At 39.3% G+C, this 22,145-nt stretch overlaps 1 protein-coding gene across 1 annotated transcript in view; it reads right to left on the bottom strand.

Moving 5' to 3' along the window:
• LOC102233885 (collagen alpha-1(XI) chain-like) overlaps positions 1 to 22,145 on the bottom strand; it is a 53,413-nt gene that overhangs the window by 13,428 nt on the left and 17,840 nt on the right. Inside the window, exons 2-42 of the mRNA XM_023333092.1 lie at positions 18,581 to 18,748; positions 18,396 to 18,487; positions 18,040 to 18,161; positions 17,640 to 17,802; positions 14,597 to 14,719; positions 13,949 to 14,059; positions 13,726 to 13,857; positions 13,573 to 13,620; positions 12,550 to 12,591; positions 12,319 to 12,381; positions 12,157 to 12,231; positions 11,615 to 11,698; positions 11,469 to 11,525; positions 10,475 to 10,528; positions 10,335 to 10,388; positions 10,164 to 10,217; positions 10,023 to 10,076; positions 9,895 to 9,948; positions 9,755 to 9,799; positions 8,624 to 8,677; positions 7,936 to 7,980; positions 7,805 to 7,858; positions 7,683 to 7,727; positions 7,553 to 7,606; positions 6,205 to 6,249; positions 6,064 to 6,117; positions 5,202 to 5,246; positions 4,888 to 5,049; positions 4,745 to 4,798; positions 4,612 to 4,665; positions 4,488 to 4,532; positions 4,032 to 4,085; positions 3,878 to 3,922; positions 2,073 to 2,126; positions 1,926 to 1,979; positions 1,673 to 1,726; positions 1,097 to 1,204; positions 927 to 1,016; positions 774 to 827; positions 526 to 633; positions 205 to 312 (exon numbers count right to left, since the gene is read on the bottom strand). Of these exons, the coding sequence (XP_023188860.1) occupies positions 205 to 312; positions 526 to 633; positions 774 to 827; positions 927 to 1,016; positions 1,097 to 1,204; positions 1,673 to 1,726; positions 1,926 to 1,979; positions 2,073 to 2,126; positions 3,878 to 3,922; positions 4,032 to 4,085; positions 4,488 to 4,532; positions 4,612 to 4,665; positions 4,745 to 4,798; positions 4,888 to 5,049; positions 5,202 to 5,246; positions 6,064 to 6,117; positions 6,205 to 6,249; positions 7,553 to 7,606; positions 7,683 to 7,727; positions 7,805 to 7,858; positions 7,936 to 7,980; positions 8,624 to 8,677; positions 9,755 to 9,799; positions 9,895 to 9,948; positions 10,023 to 10,076; positions 10,164 to 10,217; positions 10,335 to 10,388; positions 10,475 to 10,528; positions 11,469 to 11,525; positions 11,615 to 11,698; positions 12,157 to 12,231; positions 12,319 to 12,381; positions 12,550 to 12,591; positions 13,573 to 13,620; positions 13,726 to 13,857; positions 13,949 to 14,059; positions 14,597 to 14,719; positions 17,640 to 17,802; positions 18,040 to 18,161; positions 18,396 to 18,487; positions 18,581 to 18,748 (3,035 nt within the window). The remainder of the gene's footprint in view (positions 1 to 204; positions 313 to 525; positions 634 to 773; positions 828 to 926; positions 1,017 to 1,096; positions 1,205 to 1,672; positions 1,727 to 1,925; positions 1,980 to 2,072; positions 2,127 to 3,877; positions 3,923 to 4,031; positions 4,086 to 4,487; positions 4,533 to 4,611; positions 4,666 to 4,744; positions 4,799 to 4,887; positions 5,050 to 5,201; positions 5,247 to 6,063; positions 6,118 to 6,204; positions 6,250 to 7,552; positions 7,607 to 7,682; positions 7,728 to 7,804; positions 7,859 to 7,935; positions 7,981 to 8,623; positions 8,678 to 9,754; positions 9,800 to 9,894; positions 9,949 to 10,022; positions 10,077 to 10,163; positions 10,218 to 10,334; positions 10,389 to 10,474; positions 10,529 to 11,468; positions 11,526 to 11,614; positions 11,699 to 12,156; positions 12,232 to 12,318; positions 12,382 to 12,549; positions 12,592 to 13,572; positions 13,621 to 13,725; positions 13,858 to 13,948; positions 14,060 to 14,596; positions 14,720 to 17,639; positions 17,803 to 18,039; positions 18,162 to 18,395; positions 18,488 to 18,580; positions 18,749 to 22,145) is intronic.

Below are 22,145 nucleotides of genomic sequence, written 5' to 3'. Positions count from 1 at the left end.
AATGCTAACCACAGAAAACCATGCTAGCCAAAAAATGGGTAGAAAAAATGCTTTTGGAATATTGTTAATTGGAGGTGTTACAGAGTAATCAGAATAAGCTATAATCTGTATAGGAACACAGATTTAGTAAAAGCATAAATCAAATATTGGCCCCAGATCCTGTATTTATTTCTCTTGTGCTCTAACACATCATGCATGCTTTACCTTATCCCCATCATCCCCCGAAGGTCCTGCAGGTCCTGTTGCTCCAGGCATTCCTACCAGACCCAGATCCCCATCCTTACCCGCAGGTCCAATAGGGCCCTTCTCTCCCTGAGGCAAATAATGAGCTCATTTTAAAAAGTGCAATTAGGATACAAACAATGCAGAGAAAAATTGTGAGGAACAACTCATTGAAATTACATACAAACAATTATTTTTTTGTTTGTGTGTTTTCTTCATATTCTCTGAGGATGTTTTCTAAAGCAGTCTCCTGTGTCAGCAGATGAAATGATTAAAAGAAACAAAAAGCATGCTGATATTTACAGGCTCCCCCTTCTCTCCCATTGGTCCCGGTCCTCCAACCGCTCCGGCACGACCAGGCTGTCCGATTGCCCCGGCTGGTCCTGGAGGGCCCCGTTCTCCTGATGGCCCCTACACACAACATATCAGCCCTTTAAATGTCTTCAAGTACCAAATTACTGTGGAAGGTGGTGTTACATATGGGGAAACACACCTGCAGAATGCCTGACAGGGAAGTTAAGGCAAATCAGAATCGTTGTGCCATTACTCACCAGAGATCCGGGGGATCCACCGGGGCCTGTTGCTCCTTTCAAACCAGGAGGTCCCTTTAAATGTCAGTAAAGCATTTTGAAGCACTAAACTACTAAAAGATCTTCACAAAAACACAAACACAGATGTACTGTACAGTATTTCAGCAGTTATACCATAACTCCAGTAGCTCCTCTGCTCCCTCTGAACCCCTTCAGTCCAGTTGGACCGTTCTTCCCTGATGTCCCCGGTAAACCAGGATCCCCCTAAGAATTAAAAAGAACAGAAATGTTACCTACAGCATAAGTGGAATGATGAAAACAGAAATAATAAATCTGCATCTGACCTTTCCGCCCTCTTTCCCAGCAGCCCCAGGTAAACCATGCTCTCCGGGTACGCCTGGTGCTCCCGGGTGACCGCGGTCTCCTGTTGGTCCAGGTTCCCCTGATTTCCCCTGAAACAAACATCACACATCATTTCAGTGGGCTTCAATAATAACAGGGTGTTACAATCCAACCCAATGAGACAGCAGGGCTTTGAAAATGAAACTGAATGTAAGGAGAGATTTCTTACTGAATCCTACTGAAATAATCCAAACTAAGTAAAAAAAAAAACTGATCTCAGATGGATAATGTCTATGTACTCAGTGTGGCGCGATTTAAATGGGATCTTTTTGACTCTTAAAGGGCCTTGATGTCATGCTTCTGTTTTAAGTTGTATAAAAAACTGAACTGAAATGACTTGAAATATTTTGAATGTAATCAAAATAATTCGGCTAAATTAGCTGAAATAAAAATATACAGAAAGTTAGATAAAAAATTTACCAAATTGATATTTGTTCAACTGAATTGAACTGAATAATATGTAATTACACTGGAAAATTCTTCAACTCAAAACGACAGGTTTAAACAGAGGCGCCTACCTGAGGTCCGACCACACCTGAAGGCCCTGGGGGGCCCGTTTTTCCTTGAAAGCCCTGAAAAAAAGTTGAACATTAAATACCAGCAGTGTGTCTTTTAGACCATCATTGAGCAGAATTTAAATTAAAACCGGGCCGGGATTCAAACACACTGTGAGGCTCAATACGGGTTGAGCAAGGGTTTCTGGGTAAATGTGTGGTTAAGACATCTCTTGAAATGACGATTTTCCTCATAACCTTTCATAATGTCACTCACTGGTTCTCCTCTTTGACCCGGATGACCCGGAAGTCCATCCTTCCCAGCTGGACCCTGTAACAATTTTGCATATTTTATGTTTTCGCAGATTTATATAAAAATTTGTTGAACTTTTGTAAAAAGAAATAGTGTTTTGTAATTGCTTACACTTGAGCCTTTAGGTCCTGGTTCTCCATTCCTTCCTTGTGGCCCTGAAGGCCCCTAGAAAACAAAAAAAATGCAAAATGAACCAATAGATAAGGGATTAATATAGTGATGCTTTTATAAATAGCATTCAGTGCAATGTTTTGGTCATATTGAAGCTAAAGCAGGAAAACATCTAACGCCAGCATGGCAGTTTGCCTTGAGGACAGATCTGAAATTCACTCTAAGCTCTTATTGGTTGCAAAACAACTGAAGCTCAGTCAGACTTTGAATGACATTGATGCCGCGACCGAGCAGGTGACCAACTATATGACTACACGGACGTCTGTGTGAAACATGCCCACCAACACAGTGAGATGCTTCAGCAAAAGCAAACCCTGACTTACCAGTGACATGAAAAAGAAAAGAACAATGAAGTTGGAGTCAGAAGCAAGTTAAAGTTAACATTAGAGACAGCATGGACGAGTATGGGAAGAAACATAAGACTAAGCTCCAGGAGAACGACATCAGAAGTATGGTGAAGGATGATGAAGATCACAGGCTAATTAAGTCGCTAGACTCATGAGATCTGCCGCCTGCAGTAGCTTAGGAATCAGTTCTCACAAGGTTAGTTAATGCCGACAGCGGGAATAAACCTGGTGTTGTGCCAAAACCCAATCACATTCAGCTTGAGTGTCTCGTTGAGTCGTTTTGACAGACAGACAGACAGACAGACAGACAGACAGACAGACAGACAGACAGACAGACAGACAGACAGACAGATGTATAAAGCCGTTCGCAGTTGCACCAGTAACCCACGGCTCTTTCTTTAAGTTTTGCTCGGAGCTCCAGGATGATCAGTCTGGGTTAATCTAAATGCTAATAAACATCATCAACATTTCCCAGCAGATCAATATGATCTCTGAACACAGGCTCCCTCTGAATTCGTCCACTGGTCATGTTCCCCATCAGAGCCAAAGTGCTCTTCAATTACACAGCTCACCTTTGCACAGCTACTTATATACATGTGATTATACACACCTTAATCACCTTAAAAATAATCAAACCTGTTGGGAGTTAATCTGCTGATCCAACCTTGCTTTCTTTTTTTAGTGAAAATGAAATTACTCCACAGATGCGTTTTATGCGCTTCAGCGCACAGAACAATTATATATTTACGAGGCAAAACCTGAGGAAATGTACTATTTACATTTGAGTGAGGTTTACACATCTTTTTATTTTATTGTCTTTATTTTGTGTGCGTGTTAGCTTATTGTCTGAGGATAAATGTTGTTCAGTTTTATACTTTACAATTAAACAATAAAATATTAAAATCATGAAAAATCATTGGGTTTGATGCCTCTTGGTCTAAATAACACTGAATATCGTCAGATTTCATTGTATTTAGGTGAGTTTTGACACTTTGTAGTTTATTATTGTCCACAGCTAAAGTGCCGCACATTTTCACGGCAGGTCAAAAGTTTGCGTATGTTTACACAAACTTTCATTTTTATACATGCCGACTTGCGCGTAAAATATGCCGCTGCATATTTTTGTGCGTTTGCATGCTTTATACATGAGGCCCCTGATCTTGGACCGGCCCTTTACTTATTGCACTACCCTCGACATTATTCGTTATTATTTAGGACATGTTTAAATAATATTTGTTTGAAGACAAATATAAACCACACTTTTAAGGTTTTCATGGAAAATAAGTACAAAAAAAAAATAACTCATCACATTTGTTCTATTAGGATTTTATCCGACCTTCTCGCAGATGATCAATAAAATATACGGATGTTTGCATGCATAATGTTTTTATATTTTACCCTCTCTCCGGGAGATCCTGGGGGCCCGTCATGTCCTGAGGCTCCCTGAGAGAATACGAGAGGGAAGGAGATCACAGGAGCAGTGACAGAAGGCAGAGCAGGAACACAGGGAACAGAAACATGTTGCAGCAGGTTCAGGTGAGAGTCAGCTAACCTTTTCTCCTGGTTTCCCTGTAGGACCTCTCAGCCCCCTGCCTCCTCGGGCACCCTGCCAGAAACACAACATAAAAAAAACACTTTGAAATCAGCTGAAAGGTGAAAGCTGCTTAGAATATGTCCTGACATGAGAAGGAAGCTGTGGTTCAAAAGCAGAAAGAAGCTCCACATTATCCAAGGCTGTGTAAAGCTTTTGTTCAATGGGATGCTACATGGTTTTGTTCTCTTTCTTTTTTTTTTTGCTGCAAAGGTAAACAGAAACCTTTAAAACCGTCAAAACCAGCAGTCATCTGACTTGGACATAACAAAATGAGAACATTTGCAGCATTGGAAAAATGTGATAAAAAACAGTTACTGGCGCAAAGAAACTTACAAATCTCTGACAGGACAGTAATGACAGCAGAGTGATTTTCTTGCTTATACTAAAAGTGAACATCTTATGGTCAAGACTCACGTTTGGACCTCTTTGGCCTGCACTTCCTGCTTGTCCTGCAGGGCCCTGTTAAATGAGACAAATGTCAGACATTTATGAAACACAGTAAGGATTTCACAGCATGTGTTCTGAGTGCTTCACTTACTTTCTTCCCTTTCTCTCCAGGAGCCCCCAGCGCACCAGGAAACCCATCAGAGCCCTGCAAAGGAAGAAAGGTCAACATAAACTTCATCTGCTGCTCTATCATTAACCAATTTTGTATCCTCAGTTTATTTTACCTTGGGGCCCTGTCGTCCTGGATACCCAGGTAAACCTGGAACCCCCAGTTTCCCCTGAAACACAACGCTAGTTGAGTGAATTTGCAGAAAATTGTAGGTTAAGACTGTTTTGTTAAATATACATGGCCTTATACAACATGTACCTTTTCTCCAGAAATACCAGCCGGCCCGGCCTCTCCCTGAGGACCCAACTGACCTTTGAGACCTTCAGGCCCATCTTCACCTCGAGACCCTAGAGGTCCATTATCTCCAACATCCCCCTTCGCTCCCATCTCCCCTTTTGCCCCGGGAAAACCATCTTCTCCCTGCAGAGAACAGCAGTGTGATAAACTAAAATACTGAAAATCGTGCAGGAAAACAGGAGACACTTGAGTTCATCTATAGGTTTAAAATAGCAGCTCTAGACAGCTTGATTTTCTGAACGTACAAAGATGATATTAGTTTTGTTACGTTTTACCTTTTCCCCTTTGCTTCCCTTCAACCCTCTGATTCCATCTGCACCCTGTCAAACAACATACAAAAATTAGACATGAGGAGATGATTCTCACTGCAGCATTTGGTAAGAGGGAACATAAAACTCCTGCATGCTGAAAAACATTACACTCCTAGTTTCATAACTTGTTCATACGCCTTCAACATTTTCCCCTTTTTGTGAAATTGTAGCCACAACCTGTGATGTTTGTTAATGTGATTAAGCAAGTAGCATAATTGTAAAGTGAAAGAAAAACTTAAACCTGTTTCTTTTGAAATCTTTAATATTTTACTTTGTTTTTTGTCCATTTGAGATGAGATGAAAGAAATATCCAGTTTTCAGAGGAACCATATTCTCTAGAGTTAACTCATTCACTGTCATGAGGACAGTTATGGACATGTAAACATTTTTATTAAGCAAAAGCAAGTTATTTTGACCCTGTTTGTCTTCCTTAAAGGCTAGATTCATTGGATGAATGACAGGGCTGCCCTCTTGACAGATTCCTTCAGCTGAGCTGATGTGGTTTCATGAGTTGTTCTAAGATTGATATTGTTAGAAAACTAACCCTGCTTTAAGGTTCTCCACTCCAGGTTCTCCATTCTCAATGACTTGTCCAGAAGTTCTCTAATAACTTCTGAGGCCTACATACGACAGACAGGTTTAAACTAAGGCAGGCATGTGGACTCTTTTTATTCATGTTGGATTTTGTTTGCCATTATTGGAGGATGGGGAGTTGGAAAAACAAATGCATTCCCATTTTTCAGATCTCAGTTGTAACGAGAAGAAATATAAAAAAGTGGAAGGTGTTTTAGTACATTTGCAAGCACAGTGACTGTGCATTTCTTACCTTAACTCCCCGTTGTCCAGGGTATCCTACCGGTCCCTGCACACCGGAAGGACCCTAACAACAAACATATACTCATGTTGAAAAAAAAATCTATATTGCAAATAGCATCAAAAGTACAAAAGAAAGTTTGTATATGCTTACTGGCAATCCCTTTTCACCTGGAGTCCCTTCTCTTCCAGGATGACCCTGTAGACAAGCAGACAAAGACGTAGTCATTTAACTGAGGTTATTATGTTGTAGAGACTGAGGAATGCAACAAGGGTCTGAAATAAACAGGGTCAGTCCCAGAGTATTGCAGGCCTGGCGGGCTGCTAGGCTTTACTTGCTTCCCACCAGGCTAAGCTTGGTTTGCTTATTCATTCTAAATATACCAGTAACAATGATAGCAAAAGCGGGTTAAAGAGTGTCTTTGGTATAATGGTTAAAAGTGCAGTGGCAACATATTATGGTATACATGCAAACACTAAGGAAGGGAGTTTGAGGTCTGGAGTCTTTTATTAATAATTTGAGTTCCGTAACCGCTGCATTTTTCAACCTACATGCTAACAACTTAATCAAATAAAACGACAAGTCATGGGTAAAGGCCAAAAAAATCATTGGACGCTTTCTTTTTCTGAAGACTGAGCAGCAGAGGGGAAAATGAGCCTGCTTGTTCACCTGCTCGCTGCAGGGAGAGGGCGCCACTGAGCTGATGTTTACATTACTGGAGCTGTGGATTGTTAGATGAGGCAGGACTAGCTAGCATGGGTGGATGTCAGCACGCTGTAAAGCAACCTTCTGCATATAATGTTATGTTTGTGCCACCAACTTGAGCATGTTTTTGTGTATAAAGGAAAATGTGTCTCGTTTGCATTTAGAATTTTTTTTTTCTTTTTGTCTGCGTCTGTGCCAGCAACTAAATGAGCCACCCCGACAGCCAATCGGAATACTTCCTGCAAATACTTAAGTCACTTGGATAAGAAGCAACTAAATCACAATCAGCAAATCAAAAGTGCTGCACCAGCAGCAGACATTGCTAAACAAAACTGGAAGATTTAGGAAAACACAACAAAACTTATTGTAAACCTGTTTTATTTTTTACTTATTGTAAAACATATTGTAAATTCAAATACTTGAATTTTGTACCCTAAGAATATTATTAAACCTACAAATACTTACCTATCATTATTTATTTCATTTTATTTAACTCTTGAACGTGACCACCTTGTTTTAGCACTCATTGGCTAACTACTTAATCAGGTTTTAACTGAAGTGCAAAAACTTTTTTATTTATTTTAGCTATATTTTTTAAAGACTCTGTAGCTGATGTTTAAGTATTGCCTATAATGTCTTGCAAAAACATTCATTCTTAGCCATATTTTCACATTTCCGTTCAACGTTTAACATCTTTAACAACAACACGGCGGGCCACTGGAGAACCGCCCCGCCTACAGGCTGAGCAGGTTTTCTGGGACAGACCCTAAATATGGAACATGAAATCTGTACGTACTGGAGGCCCGTCATTTCCAGGTAAGCCCTGCATCCCTTTCTTCCCTTGAGGTCCCTGCCAGACAGTGAGAAATTGTCCATCAAGAGATCTTATCCTAAAGAAAAAAAATCCCCAGCTAAAGCTCACTTACCTTCTCTCCTGGTAGTCCTACGAGCCCCTGAGGGCCAGGAAAACCCTGCAGATGCAATATCACGTTAGTCTTAAAACTAAGCCATGGAGTTCATTTTCAGCATGCTTCATTTTAGCACATACAACAATTCCAGGGTTGCCTTGCTGACCGGGTGCTCCAGTTTCTCCTGGTGGTCCCTGTGGCGGACAATTATTCATGTAAAAGTAGTGAACTAATCCAGCACCTTTAGGGTCACATATTTTACTTTACTTACTATGTTGCCTTTTGAACCTTGGACCCCATCAGTTCCACGAATGCCCTTTGAGGAAACACAGCAAGGGATTTAAACAAAAACAAACATTTTCGGCTGAATATCCTGAAACGCAGAGAGCCCATTTCCTGATGATGGGTTTTCAGAATCATCAACCTTACAAGATCCCATACAAGATTTTACTGCATTGCCTGGTACTTTTTAATAGATGGCTTTCAAGCCCTAATTGAAAATGAACAGAATTAAACCAAAAATGTTTATCAGAGCCTCTGGTTTAGATGTGCTTGTTCCCAGCTTAAGTTCATTACCGCTAAATCAAAATCCAAACTGTGTCTGTAAAATATACAAATGAAACGATGTTCACTGATGCTGACAAGTGCTTAACTCATGTTGCAACAAGAACAAATCAGACACACACAACTGAAGAAACCACTTCAGGCGAGTAAGCAGTCATTTTTTCGATGAGGTAAGGATTGTACATATATGCTGTTAAGAATCCAAGAACTGCTTTAACATTGTGATTAGAAGGTGCAGCCCAGAGATTATTGATGCTTGACTGCAGAGACTCACTGAAGCTGAACATGTAATCCCAGTAACCAGGGCCTGTTGTTTGTGAGACAGTTCAGTGTGTGTAAAAGTAAATCTCATGTGGAGCATAAGCTAAACTAGCATGCAAGTATTTTACACTTACCATCAAGCCTGAGTTTCCAGGACGACCTCTAGGGCCAGTCAGGCCTCTGGGACCCTTGAAATACACATGGAAGTTACACAAGGTGGGGAAATGCAGACAGGTGTTATGCTTTTCTGAAAGAAAATTAATTACCTCCCATAGCTAAACGGAAAAACAGACTTAATGTGGAGCATTTTGAGTTATTTACAGATTCTGAAAGTGTAGATTCTAAGTTTTCCAATCAAAAAAGTTTTTTATTATAAGTGTTGTGTGTACTAACGACGCTTTAGGGCTATTTGTAATTTATAAGCATAATAAAAGAAAAACAGACTTGGCGTTGCCTTGGAAAAAGCAAACATTTTCTAAATGATTTTATTTTAGGACTTAAGATGCGGTTAGTCGGCGTGGGGCGTCACAGTCATCCCGTTCAGCACAGCCGCATGCCTGTGTGGCATGCTGTGTATCATAATGGTGTTCAAAATCAAAAGTTTCTGAACTCACCATGAGAAGCTTTCTATTGATATCTTCGGGCCATTTATCCATTATTATTTTTAAACACAGTCATGTGGTAGCTATCTGTAGCATCGCATTTTAAGCTCACGTAATGGTAAATGAAGTTGTTTGCATGCAGTACCTCGTGGATCACTAGGGGGCGCCCATTAACCACCAGTGGTCTGAGGACCACCGATTGAGAAGATTTAGACTAAAAGTTTTCGGGTTTTTTAGGTCTGTTAGGTTTGCCGATTTTTTTTATTAACTAAATGCAGAGAAAATTGCTTAATAGTTTTCTCTAAAGGCAGAAGTTTACACTATGATGACTCTTCCCTTAATGTGGGAAAGCTCAGATCATGATGATGAGGCTTTATCTGATGGAGGCACATCTGTGAATGAAATTTCAGTCAGTGCATCAAACAGAATGCATTGTGTGACACCAGAAAACAAAAATAAATCAGTCAAGATACCATGAAGAGATTTTGAGACTTGTGGAACTCAACAAGTCAGGTTTATCTTTAGATACATATTCCACATACCTAAAGTGCCAGATTCATCCACTGAAAGAATTATATGCAAGTATAAAGACCATGCAAATGTCCCATAATCAAACTATTCATGAAACTGATGAAAATTGAAAGTTGAAACATAAACACTCACAGAATCACCTGGTTGTCCTCTTGGCCCAGATGGTCCCTGAGAGCCCTGTAAATATATAGATAAATACAAACAAACTCATTCTTCCTCCCATAGTAAAAACATCAAAATTACAAATACTTATTTCTGGCATGGCTACCTACCTTTTCTCCCAGCTCTCCTGGAGGACCTAGGGGTCCTGGCTTCCCCCTGTCTCCCTGACAAAACATTATAGAAAGATAATTGAATTGTGGATTTGATGTCCCGAATTCGTTCATCCCCGTCTGCGTACCTTGTGTCCTTTATTTCCTGGCAGGCCAGGTAAGCCATCAAAGCCTCGATCTCCCTGGCAGGAAAAGAACAGGAGTAAGTCCATACTTTGCGGAAACAGAACAAGAAGGAAAGGAAATGTGTGTCTGTGACATTAATTTACCTTTGCTCCAGTTTCTCCTATCGCACCACGGCCCCCGTCTGAACCTCCCCGACCCTAATAAGAATCACGTATATCAATGGACTACAAGTAATCTGAGGCAAAACTTTACAACAACTCATTGAAAGATGATATTGATAACAACAAAAGATGCAGCACATTAAATATCCTCACCCGTTTTCCAGGTCTTCCATTCTGACCTGGAATACCCGGCAGTCCTGCAGGACCCTGAGAGAGGAAAATGAGAGAGTATGATATGAGATATAAAAAAACTGTAGCTGGTACAACTGAAATGACAACAAAGGTAAACTTACAGGTGGTCCCATTTCACCACTGCTCCCTTTCAGCCCTGGAGGCCCTGATGTACCCTATAGAACACAAAAATGATAATTGGCCAACATTTGCATTATGCTTTGTCAAGTCCAAAGACTCCAAAGTACTTTACTCTACAGTCACTGAGACTATCAGACTATCTGCAGCACTGGGCCCTTTGACCACTACTAGCAGCAACGCAAATAATGAAGCGGGGTTCAAACCTGCAACCCACCTGTTACATCCTGAGTCACTGCCACCTCCAAAAACTAATTCAAGTCTTTCTTTTATCACGTTTTTTAACACAAAAAGCAAGTTGTATTACAAGTTACAAATATTTACTTAAATTTTTTTTTTAAATCCACACAAGAAATAAAGTGTATATTTTTATGTGAAGAAATTTGGTGACCCATTAAATAATCAGAGATGTTCACGTATCAGTGTCAAATCTCACCTTTTTTATTAATGATAAAATTTCTAATTTTCCCTAAACACTCTCTGATGCACAGCTTTTTGGATCAGTTCATCATTGACAGATGAACCATTCTACATGTCTGAGGTGTAAACGGGTCAAACTTCTGTCAAAATGCGGAGTGATGACGTTGTTGTCATGTGTATCCAACACATTGGATGCTTGTCTGCTGAAGGGGAAATAAATGCTTGCATGTCCTACATTGCATTCTATGTTTAATCTTACAGAATAAAAAGGACTCATTCTATTTTTTTAATTTTTCTTCTCTATTATTTTATACCTTTATCAACAGTTTTTCAAGTTTTCTGAAAGTCTTTTTAAAGTTTGGCTAAGAATGTACCTTGAGAAACTAAAGTAGAATTAAAGGGAAAAAATGTGACACGGGTCAGTCATCCTACAGTAGATCTTCTACTTTATGAATGTATAAATATCTAAATTCATCTAAAGTGACTTTAATACATGTCTTGTTCATAAAGCTAACAGTGAAAGCACTACAACAAATCAACATTTGCAGGGTAACTTACCAGTGGTCCGGGTCTGCCTCTGAGACCCAGTGGGCCAGGAGGGCCCTTCATGGCCAGCTGGAAAAGAGACTTATTTATATTAGTCCTGGAAAATAACTGATTTAAATTATTTGTGCTTGACGCAATATAATACTATGTTTGTGTACCTTTGTCTGTTGCAGGATGGCCTGAGCCTGAGCCTCCTGTGCAGAAACGACAGCTCCTGTCCTCGGATCACCACCTGACTGGAACTGAAGATCAGTAAAAAAAAAAAAAAAATCAACACTCCTCCTAGTGGCCATTTAATCCCACTGTCAGCCATGATTTGATAGGTACGTACTGTCAAGAGTGGAATAAAATAAAACAAAACAAAGGAATATATGAGGGAAGGAACACAATGCGCTGCCTTAACACAGTATTGAAAAAGGTAGGATTACATAAATTTAGAACTATTAAACTTGTCCTGATAATAAAAAATGTAATCAGATTATTGTAATGAAATCATATACCACTAAATATGATTAAATAATGAGTCGCTGTTATTGTAAAGCCTAAAAAGCAAACAGCTAGTTTACTTTAAGTCTCTAAGAGTCACATTTTTCAGTAACAACTCTGAAACTTTTCCATTTGCCCTCAGGCTCTTCTGTAAGTTAATAGCAGCAGAGTCGCAGCAGCTCGGCTGCAGCGTTTTGGGAACGCAGCCTGTTACCGGTATGAGCATTATGTTTCCTGGGGGACCTGGGATCCCATCAGCACCACTAAGGCCTGGACGCCCTGGAGGACCCTAACAGCAAAGAGAGAGATGAAGTCACATCTGAAGAGACATCAGTCCGTCGAGTCAGGCTTTGAGCACACAGAAGGTAGACCTAACCAGCTCTCCAGGGTCTCCTCGAGGTCCCACTGGTCCAGTGATTCCCGGAGGCCCCGGAGCTCCCTGCACATCATCATAAACAACACTCAGTTTGAAATGACGCTGTTTATTCTAAAAATATATATTCTACATTTTCAGCTGTTGAGGTTAAATGTGCACCTGAATAAGAGGTACTGTACCCAAACAAAAAACATGTTTCTAGTTACAAGTTGCACAGGAAGCTTCACTAACCTCAGGTCCTGGAGGTCCATACGGTCCTGTAATCTGAGTTCCCTGTAAAAAAAGAAAAAAAAAATCACCAAAACCAAAGTTTTTTTTATGTTTCTTTAGGTTACAGTACAATTCACCACATAAACGGCCGTAAAACACGATTCCCCTTCACAAAATTCGCTTTTTTGCCACACTAAAATATTCTGTCATCAGACCAACTGTAATATCTGACCAGTACGTCCAGAATTTATCCAAACTGTAGTTATTAAATAACAATTTCATTTATTAAAGCAATCCTCTGCAGACCACCAGGATTTGTGTAAAAAAGTATTTGCCATCTAAACCTGTTAAATAGTTGTGCCTCCGTCTGAAGCACCGACTGTTGTCACCATTTACAGGAACTGGCAATTAGTTTGTTACCTCACTATGGAAGAAGTTTGGCCAACTCTTCTTTGCAGAGTAGTTTTAACTCACCCATATTGGAGAGGTTTTGAAAATGGAAGGCTAAAGGCAACACCTTCCCAATTTGAGCTTGAATGACTTTCTTTCTTTAGTAACACCATAACTGTGAGATGAGTAGCACATCTTATATTTACAGTTTCTCTCTGTCCAGTGTTAAAACATGACAGAGAGAAGTCTCTCTATTTCTGTGTGGTAAAAAAGAAATCTGGAAGTGGAAAATACATTTCAATATAAAGTGTGAAAAGCATTATTGTTTGGCAATTGCTAATAGCTGAGAAAGTATTGAGTTAGGTTTAGGCTGTTATATGGGAATGGGAATCCTTTAATTGTCAATTTCAGAAATGAAAAATAGATACATTTAATATTTGACTTGGATCATAATTCCAAGGAATGGAAACACATTGTGTCTGTGTGATGGTTGGAGGTTATAACAGGTTAAGATTATTGGATTGTATAAAATCATAATTCAGCAATCTAAACAGAAAATCATAATATTTTTGTAAATGAAGCATTTTTACCTACTGATCAAATTGTTTAAGAAGCGAATCAGTAATCCTGTTTTTGATTGTGTGGTTTTCTTACCAGCCCCAAATAGCCAGGCTCTCCTTTCTGTCCTTTTTCTGGTAAATTCTAATTTAAAATATGTGACAGAGATACAAACATCATAATTGTACATGATTAATTATTTTATTTTATTTTATTTTATGCTTAAAAGAATAAAGCCTTTTACACCACCTGCGTGTTCAGCAGGTACTCCCGTTCTCTCTCTGCAGGTCCGTAGCGTTCGTCGTATTCTTCGTCGTACTCCTCGTACTCGTTGGCATGGTAATAGTTTGTTGTGTTGTCATAGTCTTCATACTCTATGAACTGTGCAACACATTGACAGATGAACAAATTACAAAGGATAAGAAAAAGTCGACCATGGAAACAGAAATCACTGGCGGTTACCGAGTCTCACCTCGTACTCAGTGACATTAGGACCTGCTGTCACGGTGGACACTGAGATATCATCATAGAAGACGCTGTAGTCAAATTCTTCTGCTACTCGTTTCTTTGGTGTTCCCTCTTCCTAAAGACCAAATAACAATGAAACATCCCAGACAAAATGTTAACACTGTTTGGCAACTTTCAGCAGCCTTGTGTTTGTTTGTTTCCCCAACATTTTTATATATTTTTTTTTTCTGGACAGAACAATAAACAGAACTGTTGTGAGCAACAGGCCCAAACCTGACTGGAAACAAAACATTGTAAAAAAAATAATAAAAATTCAGATAAATCTTGTTAAATTAACACATCCGATTTATGTCTTACGCTGACTCTTTTGGTGAATTGCAGTTCTAGAAGAGCCTGAGACAAAACGTTAAGCCAAATAAAAAATATGTGTTGAGTTGTAAGCCAGATGGTGAATCAAACAGCAGCAGAAGGAAATGATTAGAAAGTTTTCCTAGGAGTCGGCGGGTTGTGAGCTTTGATTCAAGACAAAGCCAGATAGATAAAGGATGGGGGAGATAATTCAGACTATTTATGTGGTCAAATGTTTCTGAGTATTTTCGATGTAAAACAACATTTTCTTAGCGTGGCTTTTGAATGTAGTGCATAACCTTACCTCTTCAGTCTCGATGAAAATGCTGTCATAGGGTAAGGGTGCGTCGCAGTCTGGGATGTAGTCTCTGCAGTAGGTCTCTGCTGCTCGAGGATCAGCCACAAGAAGAAGTTGCTGGATTTGTCCCTGTTCAAAACAAACAAACAAACAAGCAAACAAAACAGATGAAAAGAAACTTAAGGAATGCAGACAGAATAGATGTCTATAGTGGTCCACACTAAGCAGCGTGGTATTAATAAAATAAAAGGTACATGCACATGTCCGTCATGTATTTATCACTAGTTGTGTTCATATAGTCAGATCAAAGTAGCACAACATGCTGTTTTTATTGTCGCTCTGCAGTTAATCGTCTCCAGAGCTGCAGCCTCTGGTGGCGCCAGCACAATGCTTCCACAGAACAGACATCTCCTCTGCTCTTTGTTTTACACGTGCACATACATGAGGAGCCCGGGCCAAATACAGCAAAGAGCTGCACTGCAGATGTCCCACCTGACATCACACAAGGTCACCGTCTGCACCTCACGGCTGTGAATATCACTTCAGGCTGCAATCAATAAAAAACCACCAACGCCATACGTAAACATCCTAAAGGAATAAACAGCTGAGAGGTCTCTCACGTTCGACTGTGTCAATGTCTAAAATATCTGCTGATGAGCTCAAAAGGTAAATATTCATATTAAAATGTTGCTGCACCTTCAGGAAGCAAAGCAGGTGGTTAGGGAAGCTGCATTTCATCCCTACCACCACTGGAGGGTGGTGTAGAGATGAGCCTTTATGTCTGTTTTTTTAATAAATTATTTGACAAATAAATTAATTATGCAGTTACAACCAGACAACTTACCCCACTTAACAAACACTTACAAACCACCTAATTTAAAATTGCCCCCAAAACAACACAACATCTTAATATATATAACCTGAACTGTAAATATTAGTCTCTTAACTCACTGTCTTCGTTCCTCCTGATGTAAAGGGTGATGCTCCTTTGTAAATGTGACTGGCCACAATAAAACAAGTTTACTCAGGGAGTTTTGAGTTATTTACAAATTCTAAAAGTATGGATTTTAAGCTTGGAAATCAAAAGAGTTAATTAATACAAGCGTTGTGTGCTCTAATAAACCATTTTAGGGCTATTTGTATTTTAGAAGCATAATAAAAGAATTGTAGGCTTCAGTTGCTTTGGCATTTTCTTTCAGACTATAGATAGCCCAACGTAAATATGGGCACCTGCAGACCACCACTGCTCCCAGAACCACAGTTTGAGAAAGACTTGACTAGACCGAGATGTTTGTGAAAACATCAGACTCGCAGATATTACCAATATTGTTTGATTTGGGGTTTTTTTCTTACATGTTGAGAGAGGTGTTACTCCTTTAATTTTACAAATATATATTTAAAAAAAGGTTGCATTTGCAGATAAACAAAATGGTCTTTGTGCTGAATTATTGTGCTGATGTCAGCTGCTTGACTTCACATCATAGCTCACACCCCAAAGCATCCTCAGAGTGTGAATTAATAACAAATCTCCAACAGATCCGCAGTGTTTCATCCTTCACTAGTGGTGGTTTGATGATCGTTCAGGAGGCTCCGCTTGTTCTGCTTCTGGGTCAAAGATGTATGGTTGTACCACTGTGCATCTGTTTATAGCCATTTTCACATGTCTGAGGTGCTAAAGTAAACACTGAGTTGAAAAAACTTGACCAACAGCAGCTCATTTGCATAACTGTGACTTAGTCCTAGAACAGTGCATTCCTTAAAGATCTCAAAATGCAACTGAACAGGTGAAATCACAATATCTGAGAATGATTTTGTGTATTAAATGTACTGAACCGGTTCTGTAAAGCCACAGACCTATCCTAGCTAGTTCAAGGTAGCATAATAGTGGACCTTTAAAAGTGCTTAGATATATGCACTTTATCTTAATTCACTTCACCAACACAGTATATTTTGTGCAGATGCATCATGTATAATATACATTTTTAAAAATCTAATACAGGTTGTAATGTAACAAAATACCAAAAATGCCAGGGGGGTGAATACTTTCTTAAGACACGGTAGACGGCACATGTATGAGCAAGCATAGGTTCCTCCGAACGGCTGCTACAGGAGATTTATCTAACGTGTGAAAGGATACAACACTTCTGGTATGTCTTTGATCAGGAAAGAACATTCTAACATAATTTTAGCAAATGTTTCAAGACCACTAAAAAGATAACAAGAAAGTTTGAGTTCTTGGAAACAAAGTTAATGAGGAATAACCCAAAACAATATAGACATGATGACTTCTCTCCATGCAGGTGGTGGGACCCAGTCAAGCTTCTCCTAACCTTCCCCCATACCTTGCATCAGGAAGGTGCCCTGGCCTCTCTAAATTGGGTGAGGTATGCCATTCATCATGGTCTCCCTTCACAGAGCTCTTTGAGGTCAGCTTCTCTTAGCCTGAGGCAGAACTGTCCAAGCATCTTCAAGTCTCGCTGACTAACAATAGTAAGAAGCAGCAGGAGACGGAAAGATTGTGAACTTTTGGTGACAGAAGCATTGCTCCTATGTTGTGTTGAATAAAGAACTAAGACAAATTTTTAAATTTTAGAAATGTGGTCAGTATTTGTTGGGCCCCTGAGCCTTCAGGGGCCCAACGGAGCTGCTTAGTGCTTTTATACTCTAAATGTGACCAGCATCACATTGTGTTTTATGGTCCACTGACTGATTACTGAATCGGATTTAGCAGAAGTGCAAAAATTGATATTATTTACGTCAACTGTATTATTTTTTTGTCCTTTTGAAAATGACATATACAGTAGTTGTATGTTTAAGTTTTGTCAACAATGTTTTCCAGTAAAATAATTATCCAGTAATATTTTTACATTTCTTGCCAACTTAACATTTTTAATACCAAAATATGTTGGGCTGTTAACATACTGTCCAGGCACCCCGACCTTCTGGGTTTAGGTCGTTTTATGGGGAAATCATTGAGAGATGACAACGTAGTTCACCACAATTTTAACATTTCTATTTTTAACATCTGGAAAAAGCAGTGGAGACTCACCTCAAACACCTCCTCGTCCAGCAGACGGGTTCCAAACACAATGACTCCATCAGTGCTGACGTGGGGATCAGGACCTCTGAGCAGGTCCAGAGTCTCCACCTTTTCACAGTCTAAGTATAGAGTCACTGACTGGCCCTCCACACTGTAGGCAATTCTGTGCCACCTGAAGACAAACATAAGAAGGATGTCTCGCCATCTTACACCTTGCATGCAAAAAATTCATTTGTACTGTTTCTTTTTTTTTGTGATTTTTTTCCCCTTTTTGTAATAATCCGCTGGCTAACTCTGGCATTTGTTTTAATTGATTTGAATATTTCTTGTTATTGTGTTGATGTACACAGAAATCAAACACAAGCAAAAACAAAAGTGTTTGTATGAAGGTGTCTGTGTAGTTACCCACTTGCCATCAGCCAAGTTGATTTTTCTGAAGGTGGGATAAAGTTCAGGAGTTGGCTGACCCTGGTGATCCTCATACAGGAAAACAGGAGAACGAGCAAGCTCCAAACCCAGCTGCTGTGTGCCCTGAGAAATAACACTTAATGAAATATATCTAATCTGTTGTTATTAGCTGTTAAAAGTTTTGCTAGAATGAGATTTGTCTTAACTTCTACATATGGTTCTATACAAAATTTAGTACTTTTGTCAAATCAGAGTGCTATTGGATTAAAGACTCAAACAGTTCTAACTGCATCTATCTAGAACTGGTAATTAACTATGTTTCAGTATAAATTTTGCATTAGCATTTCCAGTTCATACCTGCGTGTCATACAGGGAGAAAAGAAAGACTTGTGAGCCTTTCACAGCTTTGACCGTCGTCATGAGTGAGAAATCCACAGGAAACGGCAAGTCTGGTGGGCGGGAAAGGGAAAAAACACAATTATGTAAATGGTTTTATTTTTACATCAATAAAAGAATCGCATTGAGTTTTATCAAAACTTAACCTGGAAAGAGTTGCTTGGTGGGCGCGCTCAGCTGAATCTTCTTGTTGATCTTAAAGGAAAGGTCAGTCTCTGCTCGGCCCTTCCTGCTGGTGCACAGCCCTGCCTCCAGTGACACGCCCTCCATGTCCTCCGAAAGCGCAAGTGTTTTTATGAGGTCAATAGGAGTAGCTACAAAGATAGATAAAGCAACATCCTTGTAACTGATTGGTATTTGTGGATGTGATTATAATTTTTTTTTATGATTTATCAAGCTAGAAGACTGCGATGGACTGGCGACCTGTCCAGGGTGAACCCTGCCTCTCGCCCAAAATGTCTCACTGGAGATAGGCACCAGCACCACTCATGACCCCACTAGGGACAAGGGTGTAAGAAAATGGATGGATGGATGAAAGCTAGAAGAGCCATATTAGTAAAACAGATTTTAAGTAAAACATCCAACAGCTTGATGTTCATGACTTTTGGAGTTATTGTAAAGTAATTTTTTTATATCTATAGCAAATACAAAATGGTTCTGAATTAAGTCAAAATTATTAGCCCTCTTGTGGAATCTTAAGTTGTTGTTTTTTTGTTGTTCAAAAATTTCTCAAGTGCTCTTGAACAATGAGTTTTCAATACAGCTTTTCCAAGCATTAGTTTTTATTGAGGTAAAACTAAGGGTTGTCCTACACTTTACACACAGTATAAAATCCTCATTCAGGGTTTGAGTTCTGACTTGAGAAAGCATCATACCAAAAATAAAAGAATTCAGTTTAGACTTGAGAGAATAAATTGTTGAAGCTCACAAAGGAGAAAGATATACATATCACAGTGAATATACGCTATCACAGCACTTCCAAGTGTCAAGAAGTGGAGTGAGAAATATCATCAAGAAGTTCAAAGAGAACTACGCAGTGCAGCAAATAGTCTGGCAGAGATAGGAAGTGAAAGATTTCAAAGTCTCTGGAAAGAAAGCTAGAGTCCAAAGACCCTAGAACAGGGGTCTCAAACTCCTGTCCTCAAGGGCCGGTCTCCTGCAACATTTAGATGTCTCACTGCTTCTGCACACCTGGCTCCAATATTAGCTAATTAGCAGAGCTGTGTAGAGCTATACTGCGTGATAGTGAAGCGGTTTCATCATTTAATTCAAGAGTGTAGGAGAAGGAGCACATCTAAAAGCTAAAAGCTGCAGAACTCTAGCCCTGGAGGAATGCAGTTTGAGACCACAGACCTAGAAAGGCTCCCAGAACACTAGTTACTGATCCAGTCAAGTCAGGAACTGTAGTGTCCAATAAGACAGTCGCTAGAACCCTGAATAGAAGTAGACTGCAAGGATGCAGGCCAAGAAAAACTCCACTTCTACAGAAAAGACACCTTCAAACCTGAAGACAATCTGGAGAAACATTATGCATACTGGACCAAGGTAGAGATTTTGAGTTTGGAGAAAGAAGGGAGAGGTGTATGACCCAAAGAACACTGTCCCCACTGTTAGACATGGTGGTGGAGTTTCATGCTGCGGTGATGCTTCAGTGGATCTGGAGCTGGGAATCTTATCAAGGTTGAAGAAATGACGAAATAAAGATATGTCAAGAGTTTGAAAGTAGACTTCAAGCAGTTAGCAGCAAAACTGGGTCTGGGTTGAGACTTTGCCATTCAACATGACAATAACCCAAAACATTCAATCAAAGCCGGTGAAGAGTTACTGCTAGAAAACAAAGGGGAGTGTTATTAACTGTCCTACACAAAGCCCTGACTTCTATCCCATTGTAAATCTGGGTCCAGAGAGAAAACCATCAAATCTGGAGAAGCTTGAAAACTTTGCCAAAGACGTCTTACAATCTATGATAAACAACTGCATCATCCAGCAAAAGCACACTCAAGGGACTGTTAGCATCAGAGGGGCTAATAATTTTAACCGGGTAAGGTGTATGGGAAATGTGTATTAAAAAATATTGATCTGTTTAACAATACTTTTTTTTTTTTTTGAAAAACAGAAACTTAAAATTTCATGGGGGGGCTAATTGTTTTGACCTCAATAAGATGATCAGTATCATTCACATCAACTATCAGTGGTTGAGTGTTTTGACTTATTTGTGAAAAGTTAACTAATATATTATCCAAAGATGACTACCAAAAATAAAGGAACACATCATAACTGCAGAGTTAAAGCTGTTGCAACAGAAGTTGACTGGTAGTTTTGACCTAAGGTTAGGGTAAGGCATTGTCACTCTTCACAATGCGGCATTTTTACCTTTACAAAGGATGTGATCAGACTGAACCTGATCCACAGACTGATGAAAAAGGTTTAGATGCTAAAATGAGGTTATATAGTGATAGTAATCTCAGAGGTTTAGTTATGGACTTAAGTTCTCACTACAGAGTAAGACTGTTCACTTTAGCTAACATTCGTCTTTTGGCTGCTAAGCAGTTAGCACAAGCAGGATCTGGCTTTGTCCAACTATTAACCTCTAGTCAAAGTAGAAAATGTGAGAGTGAGTGTCTGGGCTTACAGTTTTCCTCCACTGTAATCCGAACTTTGGCCCAACAATAAAACCTCAGTTTCTGCAGCATCTTAGATTCATCTTCAATACATTTGAATATCATTGAAAAATTCATTTGTTTCAGTAACCAATGGATTGGGTTTTTTTTCAATCCCCAATTCTCCTTAGTCTTTCTTTCTACTACTACTACTACATTTATTTCTACTTAATTTTTTCATTCACCTAATGAAAATGTGACTTTTAGGAGTAGAATAAAACGTCAGACCAACGGGGGAAAACAGTTTTAATACAGAAACGAGGATGGAGTTAATGAAAAATATATTTTAGTACATGCTTAACGGTTGTTATTTTTAAAGAAATACTTTTAGTTTAAAAATAACAAAGTTTCTACTTTGTTGTTGAATTAGACTGTGTATTACAAATCTCTGCTTTTATTTTGGCACAATGAACCACCACACAGGTTCATTGACAAAAGTACCTAGGAAAAAAGCTCCGAGACCATTCAAACTCATACCAGGGAGTCTGAACACAAAACTCTGTGCTGTGAGATTGCATTGTAAATCAGATCTACTGTATATAGAGCAAGCTGATAAAATTTGAAATGGACTCGTTGCACAAATCAGTGTTTTCTGCAACAAAACGACTGCAAGTAAAAACGTAGGAGAAACAGCAACATGCTTTCATATTGATGTCCAGAACTTTTTTTTTTTTGTCAAACTGTACAATATTCCAACAACTCTTATCTTGGAACACTTCATATGCAAACAAATAGACTCAATGATCAGAGCAGTGCTTTGATAGAATAAACAAAGTAAAAATGAGCCATGAAAGTTGTCTTAAAACAGGGAGAAATCTGCTACATATTGAAAATGGAGAGAAATGAGATCAGAGAGCACTTAGAAGAAATAATATATATCATGGGACGGGAGGACATGCTTCTACTGGTGTGGCTTCTTTTTACACGTAGTTCAGAGGCTTACGTAATCCCTCCATCTCCATCTGTTCCACACCGTTAAACACCCACAGACTGGTGTGCATGTGTAGGCACACATCACGCTCGAAAGATGTTAGAGTCTGAGTGCCAGATG

The sequence above is a fragment of the Xiphophorus maculatus genome, chromosome 5 (genome assembly GCF_002775205.1).
Source record: "Xiphophorus maculatus strain JP 163 A chromosome 5, X_maculatus-5.0-male, whole genome shotgun sequence".
Lineage (NCBI taxonomy): Eukaryota > Metazoa > Chordata > Actinopteri > Cyprinodontiformes > Poeciliidae > Xiphophorus > Xiphophorus maculatus.
The sequence above is the reverse complement of the archived record's forward strand: the minus strand, read 5'-3'. Positions and strand labels throughout refer to the sequence as shown.